The 17,363-nt window shown below is 36.7% G+C and overlaps 2 protein-coding genes across 2 annotated transcripts; both read right to left on the reverse strand.

Moving 5' to 3' along the window:
- Window positions 1-5,924: 5,924 nt before the first annotated feature.
- On the reverse strand, window positions 5,925-7,018 carry LOC128512099 (ribonuclease-like 3). Its single transcript, XM_053485232.1, has 2 exons — window positions 6,992-7,018; window positions 5,925-6,478 (listed from the first exon to the last, which is right to left on the reverse strand). The coding sequence occupies exon 2, from the start codon at window positions 6,465-6,467 to the stop codon at window positions 6,030-6,032; it is 438 nt and encodes a 145-aa protein (XP_053341207.1). The 5' UTR covers window positions 6,468-6,478; window positions 6,992-7,018; the 3' UTR covers window positions 5,925-6,029.
- Window positions 7,019-14,525: 7,507 nt separating this feature from the next.
- On the reverse strand, window positions 14,526-16,702 carry LOC128512098 (ribonuclease-like 3). The gene is made up of 2 exons (XM_053485230.1): window positions 16,615-16,702; window positions 14,526-15,700 (listed from the first exon to the last, which is right to left on the reverse strand). The coding sequence occupies exon 2, from the start codon at window positions 15,688-15,690 to the stop codon at window positions 15,253-15,255; it is 438 nt and encodes a 145-aa protein (XP_053341205.1). The 5' UTR covers window positions 15,691-15,700; window positions 16,615-16,702; the 3' UTR covers window positions 14,526-15,252.
- Window positions 16,703-17,363: the final 661 nt, after the last annotated feature.

A 17,363-nucleotide genomic window follows, 5' to 3' on the forward strand; every position in this document is an offset into this window, starting at 1 on the left:
TCTGACTTGGTTTGCTGTTTCCTGAATGAAGGCGTTCACTGTTATGTAGTTGTTGCTGTCGTCATCTTAGTGATTCACCTATTGGAGAGCCCATGATCACCGGAATACTTTTAACCATTCTGATGTTAATATGCTTGACATGCAATAGTGTTTTGTCCATGGCTTCAGCAGGTGAGAAACATGGGTAGCAAAAACGCTTAGTTTCAAATGAACCATCAAGTGGACTGAAGTTTGCTTCAAGACTTGAGAATGAAGCTAAGAAAGATGAAATAACTTTTTTACTTTTTGAAATGAAATTGGTATGGTTAAGTTGCTAAGGTGAGACAGAAAAGCTTCATAGAATATTTAGAATATTATACAGAATATTTAGGAATCTAATAATTTTGTGAAAAAATAAATAAATAAATAAATAAAAGTTGCCTTCAGGAATAGATCAAGCATCATTTTTCTATTTTTTTGGATCTCAGTATTCATTTCTATACTACAAGACGGCTCAGATTTCTACACAGGTCTAACACCCACTTCCACACACTGAGCAATTTCCAGTAGGATAGTAAGCCAAACCTAAACACAGGATTCTGTTATTTTTTGAACATGCAGGCAGAATTTGAGAGTAAATCCAGGGTTCAAGTATAAGTAGGCTTTTATTGTCATTTCAACCATATACAGTTTAGTACACAGTGAAACGAAACAAATCCAGGACCAAGGTACTACTGTAAATACAACATAAATTTGCAACATAAATTAACAAAAACTAACTAGCTAGCTAAGAAACCTAATTAGCTGCATAGCTAAGACAAGACAGATTGACAAAACAACATAAATTAACAACATAAATAACCCAAAAAAAAGGAGCTAGCTAACTTAGAAACCTAATTAACTGACAGGGTAACACGAAAACAAGGTCGGTGTATAATAATGCAGAGCAAATCACACTCTAGTATATGGATGAGCAACAAAGGGAAGCAGTGCTGCAGGAGCTTTTCTTGACATCCCTGACACAAATCATTTAGAGGGGCCTTTACCTACTAAATCAAGTGTTTTAAGTGAGTTTGAGTTAGTTTTTACAAATAAAAGACTGCAAGTTCCACCAAACTTTGGATCACTTAACTACTTTTCCAAGGACACTAATTCCTGCCAAGAGGTAAAAGGAAAAAGCAGGTGGGAGTTGTTTTTGGCACAAGTAACCTAACGTTGCCTAAAATAAGTTCAAGTCAGGAAAGAACCTGCTGTTGTCCTTGACCAACACTCAGCTGCTCAGCTGTACAATGTTCCATCCAATCAGTCATTATAAATTAAATACACATTTTTAAAATAAAAAAAAAATTAAAAAGAAAACAGGATATACAGAAACCTTTTAGTAAAGTATTAAAGCAACACAAAGGTTGTTTAATAAAATTAATAACAGGAATCACCATTAGTAATGAAATAAACATAGATTTTAAAAATATATTTAAAAAATATATTACAAATACTAAAAAATCTAAAACGACCAATAGAGTCAACAGAAAGAGAAAGCTACAAAAGCTATCCAATGAACTTTTGAAAAAAAAAGTGACATTTTGTAAATTTAGAACTATTATTGGTTAAGGTGTTAGACTTCTGATTGGACCCCCACTGTTGGGCCCTCGAGCACTCTCAACTACTCAGACACAAATCAACCTGACCCTGTAAGAAACTACCTCTAAAATGATGGATATCCCTCTCCATATCATTGCCCAATGTGAGACTGTAAATGTTTATATTTAAAGCTTAAAAAGTATTATACATAAAAACATAAAATGAAACTCAGAAACGATTTAGAAGCTTGAGAAAAGCCAGACATAAAACCACAGTGTCACTGGCTGAGAATTAAACCATAAGTTTGACTTAAGACTGAGCACTGAGTGATCTGCAGGTGCTCCTTGAAGGTGTGCTAGTAAAGATGAATCATGTTTTACCCCAAGATTAGAGCTGCGTTCCATTAGTGGATTCCATTAGTGTACTTTACAGGGTGCTCCGTTTGTAGGGAATGTCGGTGAAGAGAACTTCCACAAAACTCCACCATTCGGAACACCCTGCGAAGTCACCAGCACAGACGTCACTTTATCCATGCGTTACCATGGTAACATAAGCACCTCGGATACCTGTCACAGCTGCTGTGGAAATTTCACACTATGTTCATTAAATATTGAATATTTATTGAAGCAAAAACTGATACTATTATAAAAAATACTATTGAAATGTGTATAAAATAAATGAATAAATAGTATTAATAATAAATAGTAAATAAATAATCGATTAATAATAATTATTATTATTATTATTATTATTATCGATTAAAGATTAAGATTTATTAGTTTTTTACAGCTTAGTATCTTATATATTACTACAGACGTCTTGATTAAATTTGAATTTAAATTATTGTGTCCTTTTAATATGATGTCGTCCTTGATAATAATGATAATAAATGTTTAAATCCTTTTTTTAAGCTCCATTTCTTTACTGAGAAACAATGACTTATGGGAAAATTTTCACTCCCTTTTCCGGTGAAGTGAAGACCTGTTGTTTGGTTGTTCCCTACACCTTTTGCGGTTCTCTTTGAAGAAGGAGTTTTGCTCCCTGTGGTGTAAAATCACACTTAACATGACTGAACACACTTTGGTGTCCAACAGTTAGGAGAGTTCAAGATTCCCACCCATATTCAAAAGGCTCCGCCCCAGTGCCTGTACTTGAGTCTTAAAACAAAACTTTCTGAAGCATTTCCAAACAAGGTTTTTTCAGCAATGTATTACATTTCATTTATGTACGGGTAATATTTACGTAATCATGTTCTGATTGTCCTCAATTTTATTTATACAAGTTTAATACACCAGTCACAGGTGACACCAATGGCCAGTGATTGTAATTAAGCCAGTGTTCCCTGATGCTTTCTGGTGGCAAAAACAGGGATATGAATGAAGTGGCTGGCTCCCTACCTCCCTCTAGTGATGACACACTGATAAACATTTGGTCCTGTCTTATATATTGGGACCAAAGAAGAGACTATACAAGCAGAAATTGGTGAATCAGATATTAGATGAGATAAAACATTAATTGGTAATAATAAAAATAATAATAATATTTTTTAAACGATTTGCTGTAAATGTTTCCAGATAACTAGGAAAATACTGTAGTTTGTACAGACTCAGAACCAGGGAAAGACAAGATGATTGAGGGTTTATTGTGTCCATGTGGGCCACAAATCTAAACATAAGCTGTAAAAACAACTCAAACCAGCTGTTTATATATGCATATTCATACATCTTATACCCAAGCAAACAGTTACTGGTATGACCAAAAACAGACAGTAAGAACGTTGGTCAGAATCACACTAACATAAATCATTTTTAATGATTAACTAACTTACATACTCTATTGTAGCGAATAACAGGGCTCCCATAGAGAGAACAGTCAATGGATCACATTCCTGAACACCCTCTTCCAGCATGCATGGCACCATCCTGATAACCTTATCTGGTTTGCTATCTTAAGGGGGACGTCTGTAAAACTAAGAAACTCCACAAGGCCAGATGCTTTGAAGTAGACCCCGAAACTGAGGGTGTAAATCGGCGATCCGGTAAACAAAGAAGACAGTTTTACAGCTCCACCCCGAGCTGGGGAGGAAGGGGCCTCATCACACCTGGACACTCTCTTGACCTCTGGAAGACATGCCTTTCCATGAACAAAGGCATACGGCATGGACACTATTTTAAATATCTTTAAAGTGTGCCAGTAGGGCAAAACGTATTCACATATATTTACTCAGTTCCTTATATTCCTGTGTATATGTTTGATTATTCTGCATAACGTTAAAGGTGTAATCAGCATTTACAAACCTTTTTATTAGATAAAGGAAGGAATGAGTGGGTAAGATATGTAATGTTTGGTGTCAATCTCAAGCTGGCCTTATTTCAAGAATGTTGGTGAACATGGGTAATTGGTAGCAGGAACAGAGCTCATGCAAAATTACTTTTTATAAAGTATTAAAAACTCCAACCGGATGGGTCACACGTGACAGCCGAAACACCTGGCTAATTTATGCATGGAAGGAGGAACCACGTGAGGTGTGGCTAAGCCCTGCAATCACATCCGATTGGATGAATCACCTGTGGGACGGACTGACCCCCAAGGGACAAAAACCCTCAGGAAGTCCACAGTGAGGAGAAAGAAGAGAAGATATCATCACAACTGCAACCTACAACATCTTCCAAGCAGCTCGGGCTCCCGCCCTTGCGGGCGCTGCGCCGCCGCTGCTGGCGTCATCCGCTCTTTCAGAACTCTCAACGAGACTTCGTGCCAGAACTCCAAAGTCCCGCAACGAAGGAAACCTCAGGAGAAGTTCCAGAGCGCAGCCATCGGTAACCAGGCAACCAACGCCTCACCGAAGGGCTTTCCTGACTGACGTCATCTCTACAACAGCGCACCAACCAACCAGCAACGCCGTGATTCCCTTCGTTGGAGGTGAACCAAAGGATGAGAACGAAACGTAACGCAAGTAAACAAACAATGCTGCATACCTTGCTGAAGTTGGTGCTCGTTTCATAACTAAACCGTAAGATTAAACCCAAGACTCTGCTCTTGTGACTTTCGTTGATCTAGTAACCAGTACTAGAATAACTTCATTCATTTTCACTTGCCAAATTGTTTGTGTGTGTGTGTGTGTGTGTGTGTGCGCGTGCGTTCAAGTAGTGTAGTTTCATGTATCGTAGATCAGTCAAATAAATCCTTGTTTCTTTATAAAGTACTGTTGTCTTGGTCATGTATTTTAAAGTCTAAACATTTGCCCAGATCGTGTTACCTTGCTCATAAATTGCTAAATACTAGATTTTGTGTTATAGCCGTTGGCCATGTGATAACCAGAACTGGTAAGATACACTAAATTGTGCTAAACGCTGGACGGGTAGTCAATATAGTGTACGTTATAAATTTTGATTCAATTAATCAAATTAAACCAAATCGTTAAAGATTCGATACAACTCTGACCCAGAGCTAAAAATTACTTGTTAATGATGACGGATGCGTTGGCATTGTGTTCACATTAAAATGTCTATATTTATTGGTGGACAATGCAACCGTCATTCGTTGTCTTGATTATGTAAACCCTACGTATTAATGATGAAGAATGCCGGAAACTATTCATGGTCATTATTATGTTAAAACTCTACCTATACACAGTATTATGGTGGAGAATGCCGGCAGCTTTTCATTGTCATTATAACGTTAAAACGCTACACTATTGATAAACCAATATTGATTAAAAAATGAGATCTCGCATATCTTCTGCAAAATTACAGAAGAGCTTTTCTTTCCTGGAATCAGTCGAGTTGATTCCTAAATAAACTTTAAAGAATAATCTGTCTAGTTTATTTGCATAAATCAGGTTTTAAATGTCATCCTCTTATTTTCCATAAAAAATAGACATGTATACAGAACTATGTTGGCGTAACTATGGACTATCACATTACGAATGTTTCTTCAGCAATATCCACCGCTATGTGATGTGGTTCAGTGTGTTCCAGAAATCTTCAAAGGAAACAACTCAAATGGCTACGAAATGTTTTTGTGTATATGCTTTATTGATTTAATGAAGATAACTGATATTTTGAAGGCAAGCAAAGCACAATCTATAAAGATGATACATGTAACCGATTTTGTTCTGTGCGACTGAATAAATGATCTGTAGATAAACAGTGATATTTTTGTTGACAGTTCTTACAGCATATGATTTTCTACATATTATAGGTCACACTTCAATCACACATGACCTTAAATATTAACCATACTGTCGTAAAAAAGTTAAAAAGATTATACATATTAAACTGCACATTTTTTATTTCGAGAGCTGATTGAAAGTTGCGTTAACCCGATGTGTTACAGAGCTGAACTACAATATACTATATCTATGTGTAATTAAAAGAAATAGAAAAAAATCTGCAAGATTATTATAAAAATCTGATCAAACAGGTACAGATTTAATTGGATATCTGACCATCTGATCATTTGAAGTTTCATCCTATAACACTCAGGTTTTCCTTGTAAAGCACAGGCCAACCCTGCTCACATCCTATTGTAATATATCGAGTGTTGTTACGAGCTTTGTTGCCGTAGTCACAGTCCGGCTGTGTTAGTCCACCATGTAGTTTGCAAGTGATCACAGGAAAGAGCTGGGTGCTTGTGTAAACGCCAATGTCTTTCCCACACACGGCCCGGACCTGGTCTGTTGTAGACAGTATGAAGCTGTTCACTTTTTTGCACTTGTTGGTGTTCCCATCAGTGATTGCTCTCTTGTATATTTCTCTGGTACAGTTTGCCTTGGTCATGCCTTGGAAAACGTGCCGATTCACAAATCTTTGGTAACGAGCCATCACGTTAGGGGGCTGGGCTTCAGCTGGCAGCGTGGTACACAACACCAACAGGAAAACCAGACCAAACCAACACATCTCCATGATGATGATGCCTGTGGAGAGTGACACACCTAATGTAAGATGAAAAATAAGCTATGCAATAATGATCTAGTGGCAATCATATGTATATTCAAGTGATCTTCCAAAGCTTTATATGGTCAGGTTGTTCTGTCACCATCAGATTGACTAAATGTCCAAAAAACAGGGACTTTTAGGGTTTAAGATAATGTATGTAAATATATGCTTTCAAATTAAGCTCCTGGGCATGTCTCGATTTCAATTTTGTGCAGTTTTATAATCTGCTTTTTATTTTCTAAAAAGACTAAAACACACTGTAAAACTTGTTCAGTCTAGAATAAAATTTTGTCTGACCACATGGTATTGCACAAATGCTGAACTTTTCCATGACCTCTCGCGTAGTGTTAAAATTATAAAGGAAATTTTAATATACTATTTAATAATCTTTATCTATTTCCATTAATTCCTTTTTTTTTATTCTTAAAGATAAATTAGTGTTTTTTCCTATAAAATGTGGTGGTAGAGGAGCAAAAGACAAATAGTCTTACCAGAAAGAAGAAATTGATGAGTCCGAGTCAGACAACGATCCCGAAGTATCAGAGTTAAATGCTAAAATTTTGCAAGAATAAGAAATGAACCAGAAGCTGGAGGTAAAATACTATTCAGAGCATGGGTGTGAGTATATATATATGCATGTGTCTGTCACATGATTATTAAGTATGATGCAAACGCTGCAACTTTAAATTATGTTACTCAGCACAATGTAAAACCACCATGTGGGTTTTACACCTTCAGCAGGGTCTTTCACAGGCATTTCTGTCTTAGCCAGCATTAACTTTTTCAGCAATTTAGGTTACATTGCCTCATCTCTAGTATCAGACCAGATGAGCTCACCTTTACCATCCATGTGCATCATTGAGCCTTGGCTGATCAGCCTGTATGACTTTATTGTTGTAATCACAATGTGACCATCTTTCTCAAATGTGTTTGAAAAGTGACCACAGTAAAGGTCTGGTGGCTGAATTGGCCTTTTGTGAAAGTGTTTTTGTCAACATCATCGATGTCCCCCTTGTAGATCTCACAGGTACACATTTTCCCTGTCAACATGTCGATTCAGGAATATTTGGCAGTGAGGCCTTATGTTACTGAGCTGGGCTGCACCTGCTAGCGGGGCACAAAACAAAATCAACAAAATTCAGGCCACATCTACACCTGATGACTCCATGATTAAACAAAGACACAAACAAACTGATCAGATTGCACAAAACCTGCGCAAAAATGATGACTTTTTTCCCTTCAAGATTTTGTCCAGGATGCAAAAAAATCTATGTTTTGGGTCACATGAGATGTTGTATATTTACACAGGCTGAACAAAAATGAAAACACTCTAATATTTAATTGCACCACCTTCAGGTTTGATTACATTGTGTGTTTATCATTGTTTGGATAGCCGTATGCCATGTCACTAAATGTACTGTATGTTCCTCCACTGCATAAATTTTTTTCTGTGATCTTGTATTAATGATGCTGTGGCATCAGGGGAGAAAAACGTCTTAGTTGTGAAAACCTGGTCATTTTGTACAATAAGGTCAGCTGACTTATTTTATTGCCACATAACGTTGCTGAGCCTAGACCTGAGCAACTGAAGCAACCCCAGATCATAACACTGGAGAGATGTCCTGTATTTGGTAGCAGGTAATCAGTCAGTTTTCAAAATTTATGTGTGGGAAGAGAATAAAATGGGAGGCGTACAAATTTGAGCAATGACTAAAGAAACATTGTGATTGCTAAACAACTTGGGTCAGATCAGGTAACCTGACACTAACTGCTTCGGTAATGCAAGAGCCATCATACTTCTACCAAAATGATGACGTTTAATGTGAACATTTATTGAAGCTCCTTTACTTTATAATCAAAGAACAAAAGACACCATGGGAAAACTATATATATATATATATATATATATATATATATATATATCAATCAGGCCCCTTATCCCCATTGAAGAGCTTCAGCATATCAAGAGATCTTGAACAATTCTATGCTTTCAACTTTGTGGCAACAGTTTGGGGAAGGCCCTTTTTCTATTCCAAGTTGACTGTTCTCCATTGCACAAAGCAAGGACTATAAAGATATGGTTTATTGAGTTCGGTGGGGAAGAACTCGACCGGCCCGAACACAGAGCCCTGACCTTCGCCCGCCATGCAGAAGGCTCGGGTTTAATTTAGCCACTGGATGAAGTGCCGGTCCCAAGCCCGGATAAAATGTGAGGGTTGCGTCAGGAAGGGCATCGGGCGTTAAACCTATGCCAAGTTGTAGTGCGGCATGGGTATTCCGCTGTGCCGATCCCTTGCCGAAAGCAGCCAATAGACCAACAACAACAGACAGATGCCATATTGAAGTATATGTAGGTGGACATAACATAATGTCAACGCATTTTTGCATCTCATAAGAAAGAGAAAAACCTGCTTTTTTAATATACCAATAGAGGGATTAAATAAATTCGACATCATTTAAAACATAGAAATCACATCAACATATGCTGTATGATACTGACGTATTATCCTGGCAAGCTTCAGCATGTTTTAGTAATGTAAGTCTGGAGATCAAATCAAACATCATGAAAAATGTTTTTAATAGCTTTAATGAGAATCACAAGTATTGATTTTGAAGGCCAAATGATCATCAAAGAATCAGGCCAATCACCTAAGACATTGATTGATCAGTACATTTACATTTACATTTAGGCATTTGGCAGACGCTCTTATCCAGAGCGAGGGGGAGGTTAGTCCAAGTACTGGAGAAACAGATGAGTCTTGAGTACATTATATAAAGTATTTTTTAAAGATTGCTTTGGATTTAGGAACTTATTGAGCCTTATTTAATGTAATTAACCAGATCTTTCTTTCTGATAATGCACAGGGAAACCCCCCTCACATGCTACTGTAATGAAACGAGGACTCTGACGACCGTCATATCTACATGGGTTACTTCCTTTCCTTGTGCAGGTGACCACACTGAAAGGCAGGTTGCTTTCATAAAGATTCCCACCCACAGGATGGCCAGCTCTCCCACACACAGCCTTGACCTGATCATCTGTGGCCCGTATGAAACTGTTGGTAGTTTTGCAGTCACCACCGGTATTGATTTGCCTGTCTTCAATCGTGTTGGTACATCTATTCTCAGGCATGTTCAGGTAAATATGCTTGTTTCGAAATGCCCTCCAGTTCTGGGCTTCAGCAGGCAGAGCGGCGCTCAACACCAACAGCAAAACCAGGCCGAACACACGGATCTCCATGTTGATGATGATGATGATGATGTCTGTGGAGAGAGACAATATAAAGCAAATGAAACTAATTTTGTATGTTTATTTTTCAGGGTTTTGTGCAAAAGTATAAGTAAATGTCATATCTCCCGTGTCTCCTGCTCTTCAGAGGATTGGTTTGTTGTTTATTTGCTTTTATCTCAAATTAAAAGACAGCTTATATGTCACAAAGCAATGTTTATGTTAATGTAAATAAACATCTCCTGTACAATAGGTAGTCAACGGGAATACCTATTACCGCCGCACTCACCATCGGCGAACGATCGCAAAACATCAGCGGCCAAAATAAATCAGTTGCATTCAAAGTCATTCGTGAAATGACCGCCAGGTGGCGCAAAGTGACATTTTTACTTGCTGCAGTTTTGAAATAAAATTAAGTCATAAAAAAGTTATAACAGTATGCTGTATATGCAGTAATCTCCACATGAGTACTTTATACAACAAATATGAAAAATCTGAACCAGAGCTATTGATATTTACTGTACAATAATGAATTAAAAAAAACATTGGTTAAATGTTGTTTAGACAGACGGTCAAGTTCACTAGCTGATAATTTTATTCGTACAAAGAATAAACTGTTATATAGCCTATCTCTGTTTGTATCTTTTTATTTTCATTAAAAAAAATACATTCAAAGACATTAAACTTTATTATAAACAAAATAAAACTAAATAAAATAAAACTAAATAAAACATCAGAATAACTCAAAAAAGACTCTTTAAATCATCATCATCATGAAACCTCTCTAAAAATGCTGTGTTGTTTCTTTAAACACATTGTTGGGTTATTTCGGGTACTTTAAACACATTGCTATGTTGCTCATGTTGGGTCAAATGGGATGTAGTGGGTCATTTACAAATTAACACCCTGTTGTATTATTTTAACCCAACAACTTGTTTATTCTTTATTCACTGGTTTCTTCAAATGGCAGCCTGCAAAATGTTTAAAATATTACTGTTATTGTGTCATAAGTGTAGTTGTAAGCGTTGTTTAGGCAAGAATGCATGTGTGTACAGCTTAAAACCTCCACCGGTTATTAATAATCCTTGAGAGAATAAACTAAGCCCTGAGGCGTCAGTCTATAGTTATATAGCGCCACCCAGCAGTAAAAGCCAGCAAACGCACAAACCCAAATACTGCTGCCGTGAGACATGACGGTAAAACCATTATTCTGGTTTACTACCTACTGTACGGTTACTTTATCATGTCGATCCTGTATATTGTGTTACCTACAACATCTTTATCATAGCTAACCTGCTTCTAACACTCAATCAATCCAAAAAATCTAATCAGTAGCAGTAACCCATGCACCCTATGTGCTTGACATTAACATGTATCTTATCAAAATCAGTCAAAATTTAAGGAAAAAAATAGCTATTTCCTGGCATGTGTATTTTTCTTTATCATTATTGTTTTGTTTAAACATTCAAATGATTATCATATGAAAGGATATTAAATAATAATAATATTTACCTCAAAGATGAAGAAGTATTTTCTCACAACGTTCTAACGTTGTATTTATAGCAATTTCCTCTAAAACACTTGTCTCTCCTCACACCTTATATACCATTTTATGCAGCAATTACACCAACAACTGTGTGTTTGTTCTTTATCAGGGCTGATAATAAAACAGCAAGCCTTCCAATTACAGCAAATATTTATTCTGTAATATTGGCAAGGGCTCTGAAATTCTTGGCTAACTAAGGTCACACTTTTATATTGATTGGCATCATTGCTCCACGCTTCCAACCATCAATCACTTTATATTTGTTCTCCGTACTCAGGTACACGTGCGTATTTACTGTCCCCAGACAGCAGGTGGGGTTTTGCAACTTGGTTTATAATCCTCTATTAAATGCAAAAGGAGAAGAGAACAAGGACAATAACCTTTGCATTATGCCTAATAATATTGACATTTTAAAGAATAATATATATATAAGAGCAAGGATCTTGCATACCTTACTACTTCATCAACTATGGCTGTATGGGTCAAAGGGAGCAACTCAAGGATGAGATTTTGAAGGAAACCAAATGCACTGATGACATCACATTTAAACAACAATCTACTTTTGTGCTCAGGTTCGGTTCCATATCTGATCTGATCTGTGCCCAAGTGTGCTGTAGAATTCTCGAGTGTAGCTGTTTTGTTCTTGGCAGACAGGAGTGGAACACAGAAAACGTTTTACATTTTCTGCACAACAAGCTACATTTTATTTATAGTTTCTTTTAATGTTGTGACTTCTGTGAAAAAAGATTAGTTCTTGTTGTTGCATTTGTTTTTCCATCTCTAAACAGTTGTTTCCCCATGGTTTTCTGTATTAAGATATTTTTTAGGTTGCACACTGGCGTAGTGAAATTAGCAATGTGATTGGCACTAACCATTAGAGTTCGCATGTTCTCTCCATGCTTGGTGGCTTTTCTCCAAGTATCCCCGGAGGAGTTAGATCATCAAAGGGAAAGTTTAAACATATACTCTAACTTACCACTGTTTCATTTGTACATATTACTTGAATAACTTATCACCGGCGAAATTGCATGGAAAAGGTGGCATTTGTATTTTTATTTACCATTATTGTTTGCTTTATAAACATTTAAATTATATTCCAGTGGAAAAAAATGCATTTCATGTAACCTTTAAATGTTAAAGTGAGAAAAGGTACACAGTAAAAAAGAATTAAATAATGATATTTACCTTAAAGATGAAATAGGTCCTTCTGACCACTTTGTACTGCTTTATTTACAGAAATCTTTCCTAAACACCTCTCTCCTCACGCCTTATAAACCATTTCATGTGGAACTTAAACCAGGAACTGTCAGAATTTTCCTTATCAAGTCTAATAATAAAACTAAGAGAACACTGGCTTGTGTTTACCAAGCCTTCTAATTACGGCAAATATTTACTTAGTAATCAATATTACGAAGAAAGTCTTGGCTAACTTGGTCACACTAACAGCGAATCCGGGTTTACATTTTTTTCAAATCATTTAAAGAATGATTCTAGTGTATTATTTATTAAATATATAAGGTCCTATTTTACATGATTTGTCAATCACAGGCTGCGGTGCGCACACTCATTTACTGGTGTGATAAACAGCAGTAAAACTTTGGAATATCAAGATGTTCTCTTCCTTTACATTATATTAATTTTCCCCTGGGAATAAGATCATTTAGTGGAGGTAATCCAATTTCAGTTTTTCTATGGTTCTGTCATTCTGAGTATTTTTCTATATGATGTAAGAGCTTGGTTTAGTAATTTGTCTATACAACACCAATCAAAGATTTTAAGATCATTTATTATTAGTTCAGATGTTCAGCAGATCATAACTGTAACCTTCTTATATATATATATATATATATATATATATATATATATATATATATATATATATATATATATATATATATATATATATATATTGAGGTAAACGATTAGGTGTGAAAGATGTGTGTGACTATAAGTCGATAAAGTGTTATCCCATGATATATGTCCAGGTCATCTTTCAGTTGCACTAGAAAACCTTCATCATTAATGACAATCGTTTTTGGGAAAGGACCCAAATGCAAGGACACCAGGTTAGCGTTTTTAAAGGTTTATTGAAAATGATGATTAAAAGTGGTGCAGGAATATTTAAGCAAGTGAAAGATGTGAAGCAGAAGTTTTCTTGCATACAGATGATGCTGGATAAGAAAAGGGTGAGGCTGGTGAGGCTAATCCACAAATTAAACAATGGTCGGTGAGAAGGTAAACAGTTATATCAGTGCCTGAGTCAGAATGTCAACAAACAGGCAAAATAGTGTGATACATGGTGGAAATATTTTTAGGGAAGAGTCCAAACTTCACTTCACAGGAAATTCAGCTCAGAGAAACACATTGATTTACAGCGCCACTGTTAGATGCAGGCTGGGAGTATGTCAAAAACAGGCATAAGCAGATTTAGCAACAGAGTTTGAACATGACAAGATGAGAATCTTCTAAAGAGACAACTGTGGCTGTGGAATAAGTTGAGTAGAGAGGCAGGTTAATTAGAGATGGGTGGAGCTGATTAGGAGTGGCAGTAGATGGTCAGTACCAGCTGCCAAAGGTGCACTGCAATTCAGACAAACAAGGTGAGCCACTCTTACATAAAGGCCAGATTTGGGGAGTTCATGACTAATAGTTGTTCTGTGGACAGATTCTCCCACGTGAGCTGTAGATCTCTGCAGCTCCTCTAGAGTTACCATGGGCCTCTTGTCATTCCCCTTATGAATGCTCTCCTTACCTGTCAGTTTAGGTGGATGGCCATGTCTTGGTAGGTTTGTAGCTGTGCTGGACTCTTTCCATTTTCAGATGATGTATTGAACAGCGCTCTGTGAGATGTTTAAAGCTTGGGATATGTTGGGATTATGCTTCTCCATAACTTTATCCCTGACCTACCTGGTGTGTTTCTTGGGCTTCATGATGCTGTTTGTTTACTAATGTTCTCCCTCTAAAGGCTTCACAGAACAACTCTATTTATACTTAGATTAAATTACACACAGGTGGACACTATTCATTGTAATAATTAGGTGACTTCTGAAGGCAGTTGGTTCCACTGGATTTTAGTTAGTGGTATCAGAGTAAAGGGGGATAATTACCACAATTTTCATACAGAAAGGTCTAAACAACTGCAAATCCGTGCTGTAAACAATGCTGTGTCCAAGAAATATTAAAGTGTGTGACTTCTTTTTTTGGACAAGCAGGGTAAAATGTCATGGACCAAAAAACAGTGACATTCCTGTACAATTTTCATACTGCATTTATTCACATCCATAGTACATTTTCATTACATGTGGTTTCATAATTGACATGTTCATTTTCTTTACTCATTATACTGGTCCCAAAATATCTTCTGTCTTCAGTTTCAATAAAATAAAATTGCGGATCAATTAGTGTGTTTCAGGATCATGTAGAATTAGTTTAGCTTCATATACATTGGTTACATGCTTTCACTAGCTGGTTTGTTTTGGTGTTTTGTCCTGCACTATAATATTCAGTTTATTGTGTATTGTTAATTGTCGACACACTGAAAACCAACACTATTGCAATAGAACAATGTGTCCATTACATACTGTGTTGCGTGTTTTGCCAAGGAACATTGCATTTCTTTTATTGTTTTATTGCTGAAAATTAAAAAGTAGGATTTGCAAAAAAGAAACCTTAATACAAAAGCATTGAGATGAGATATATTTACCGCATATCTTATTTATCCAATAATACAATATAAAAGTTGTATTATAATTTATTATGAAACTTATTGTGATTTAACATCTGGAAAATGTATAAATGTAAGAAGAAAAACTAATGAAAGGCATTATTATGTGATTTTGCCTTCAAGGCAACCAGCTCAGAGATTCATTGAAGTACATATTCAAATTAATCATAGTATTTCAGGATGATTAAACTTTAGTTTAGCTGTAAATATCACTGGATAAGTACTTATTAAAAGCATCACTAAACATAACATTTCAGCCCACCACGACCTCGTCTTCCTGGTAATGCACGGGCCAACCCTGGTCACATGCTATTTTAATGTATCGAGTGCTCTCATAACCTTTTCTGCCGTAGTCACAGTGTGGCCGTCTGTCTCCACTCTGCAGCTTGCAGGTGACCACAGGGAAAGGCTGGCCGCTTGTATAGAGACCCGTGGCTCTCCCACACACGGTCTTGATCAGGTTCGAACTGGCCTTTATGAAGGTGTTCACTTTTTTGCAGTTGTTGGTGTTGCCATCAGTGATTCTCCTTTTGTCGATCTCACTGTTACACTTCTTCTCAGACATGTCACTGTAAACATGCTGATTCAGGAAGTTTCTGTAGCGATGAATCACGTTAGGTGGCTGGGCTTCAGCGGGCAGTGCAACCCACAGCACGAACACCAAGACCAGGCCAAACCGACACATCTCCATGATGAAAACTCTGGAGAAAGACAAAGTCAAAACTGAACAAAGACTATTTTAGAACACTTTTAAATTCTTGAGTTTCTTTGTGGATTTGCTTTTTGCGCATATTTTACATGTAATCCAAAGATGTTAATAAGAGTATAAAAACTCAAGCAGAAAGAGACAGAGTAAAAAAAATAGAACTTAAACACAAAACTTCATGTGAGTGATAGCAACAGGAAGAAAACAACAGGGCAGATATTCTGGAGTAAGTAGCCATGGATTATACAGCACCATCATCAAGTAGCATACTCCTGTAAATGTTAAAAACTAATACTGTATATATACTGTGTATATATATATATATATATATATAGTGCATCCAGAAAGTATTCACAGCGCTTCTTTTTGAACATTTTGTTTCAAAATTGATTAAATTCATTATTTTCCTCCAAATTCTACAAACAATACCCCATAATCGTCCATAAATGGAAGAAGTTAGGAACCACCAGGACTCTTCCTAGAGCCGGTTGTCCGGTCATAGTGAGCAACTGGGTGAGAAGGACCTCAGTCAGGGAGGTAGCCAAGCACCCGATGGTCAGTCTGAAAGAGTTTTAGCATTTCTCTGTGGAGAGAAAGAAGAACCTTCCAGGAGAATAACCATCTTGTAGCACCATCAAAAACATCCATCTGGCCTGGCATTTTCCCCCCATTTTTCTCCCTAATTTAGTCGTGCCCAATTCCTCCCCGTCACTAGGGGGCTACCACATTAATGCTACTACTACCACTCAGTTCCTCCGAACCACGTGACACCGGCCGGCCGCATCTTTTAGAACTGCTAGCTCACATCTGGATAATGTCTGTATTGTCTTATCATAAGAGATGACCTTAAATAGCATATACAGTTCTAAACATGAATTGAAAGGCTTTATAAAATAAATATCTAATTACCTTAAAAACTAGGAATCTCTTGTTTAAAAAAAAACCTTTTCTTCCTGGATTCAGCCGAGTGCCTGTAATCTCAGTGTTTGAGTGTGTGTATATATAGGGCTTCTACACCCAAACGTTTTCCATAGGATTCGAGCTTGTACCCCCTCCGAAAAAAAGGTCAAAGTACACTCCTGCAGAGTAAATAATCTATAGTGCGGATAAACTCCAACTTCTCCCATGATGTCATGTAGTGTACACACAGATCAAGAGACAATGTTTAAATCAAATGCCAGAACAGGGAGTAAATATGAGCTCAGTGACTTTTAGTCATAAATGGATGTTGAGAATAACATGGATGTAGTGGTTAACTTGGATCACACGGCAAACAAATCCTGAGACTCAGAGTCAGGCCCGGTTCTAGACAGACACATGGCACATATGGGTGACTAAGCTCCTGCTGGTATAGCTCTTAATGTCACTGAGGCACGCAAACCTCCTGACCACAATAAGGTGGCAATCCCTCAGGGGGGAAACTGAAAAATTAAATAAATAAAACAAAATAAAATAAAATATCCTTAATCCAGATTTTATCAATCAACGACATAACATTTATCTTAGCTGGATTGTCTAATTCTCAAAAATGTTTAAGACACTATAACTAGAATATTTACAAAACCGAAAGGTTGTCTTATGAATAATAAAACAAAGTTAAAGCAGATGGGCTATACAATAATTCATATTATGTTTTTTTATATATTTTTTTATTTTTT

This window comes from Clarias gariepinus, chromosome 24 (assembly GCF_024256425.1).
Source record: "Clarias gariepinus isolate MV-2021 ecotype Netherlands chromosome 24, CGAR_prim_01v2, whole genome shotgun sequence".
NCBI lineage: Eukaryota > Metazoa > Chordata > Actinopteri > Siluriformes > Clariidae > Clarias > Clarias gariepinus.

Coding starts and splice junctions, on each gene's coding strand:
- LOC128512098 (XM_053485230.1), bottom strand. CDS start 15,690: ATGGAGATGTGTCGGTTTGGCCTGGTCTTGGTGTTCGTGCTGTGGGTT.
- LOC128512099 (XM_053485232.1), bottom strand. CDS start 6,467: ATGGAGATGTGTTGGTTTGGTCTGGTTTTCCTGTTGGTGTTGTGTACC.